This window comes from Tetrahymena thermophila (assembly GCF_000189635.1).
Source record: "Tetrahymena thermophila SB210 genomic scaffold scf_8254855, whole genome shotgun sequence".
NCBI lineage: Eukaryota > Ciliophora > Oligohymenophorea > Hymenostomatida > Tetrahymenidae > Tetrahymena > Tetrahymena thermophila.
Genome location: NW_002476597.1, coordinates 1 through 1,054, shown reverse-complemented (window position 1 = coordinate 1,054; position 1,054 = coordinate 1). Strand labels below are relative to the sequence as shown.

The 1,054-nt window shown below is 28.3% G+C and overlaps 1 protein-coding gene across 1 annotated transcript; it reads left to right on the top strand. All coding sequences in view use genetic code 6, as the record gives it.

Annotated features, from left to right (window-relative positions):
- Nucleotides 1-314: 314 nt before the first annotated feature.
- On the top strand, nucleotides 315-777 carry TTHERM_002653377 (zinc finger lsd1 subclass family protein; the record flags this gene model as incomplete). Its single annotated transcript, XM_012795232.1, has 1 exon — nucleotides 315-777. A coding segment is annotated over one exon (463 nt), but the record flags the coding sequence as incomplete, so codon positions are not given.
- Between the last annotated feature and the right edge of the window lie 277 nt (nucleotides 778-1,054).

Here is a 1,054-nt window from a genome sequence, read left to right as displayed (position 1 = left end):
TACAGAGAGTGGCTTCTATAAAAAAGAAAAGCAGTGCTTAGAGTGTAAATAAGAATTGAATTGCTAGTCATGTGAAGAAGATAAATGCCTAAGTTGCAAATAAACAAATGAATATATTCAAGAAGATGGCAGTTGTGCTATATGCAAGGAAGATGGATACTTTATTTAAGATAAATACTGTAAAAAGTGTAACTCTTTAGCTAAATGTAAAACTTGTATAAATAAATCTGAATGCTTAACTTGTTATCCTCCTGATAATTTGTAAAAAGACAAAACTTGTGGGTAATGCTTGTAAGGTTAATATTCTGAGTTAGGTCTTTGTAAATCATGCAAACCAGATTATAATTGCAAAACTTGTGAAAACGGGAATAGTTGTTCATCGTGTCCTGAGAATCTTTTTATAGATTTCTAAAATAAATGTTAAGATTGTAAAGGAGATGGTATTTTTATTGAAAAAACAACAAATTAATGCATGAAATGCAACGAATTAAAAAATTGTAAAACATGCGAAAATGTAAATGATTGTATTAGTTGCTCAAGTGGTAGTTATTTATATGATGATAATTCATGTAAACCATGTGGTGATGGATACTTTATTGAAGGAAATAGATGTAAAAAATGTAATTAAACGTCTTTATTTTGTGCTACTTGCTCTAAAATAGACTCTTGCGATAGCTGCTTAGATGGATATTATCTGGATTAAAATAAAATATGTGTCAAATGCGATTAAAATGGATAGTATAAAGAAGGAAAATAATGCAAAAACTGTGATCAAAAGTTAAATTGTTTAACATGTTCAAATGGAAATTCTTGTGAAACTTGTAAAGGTGATGACAAAATTCAAGAAAACTTAAGTTGTGCTCCTTGTATTTAAGGTTATTTTGTCGAAGGAAAATTTTGTAAAAAATGCTAAGAAACTTTTAAATGTTAAACTTGCTCTAGTTTTAATGCATGTGACAAATGTTTCCCAGGTGATTTTTTAAAACCTGATAAAAGTTGTGGAAAGTGTTAAGATGGCTTTTTCTAAAATATAATCACTAAAAATTGTGATCCA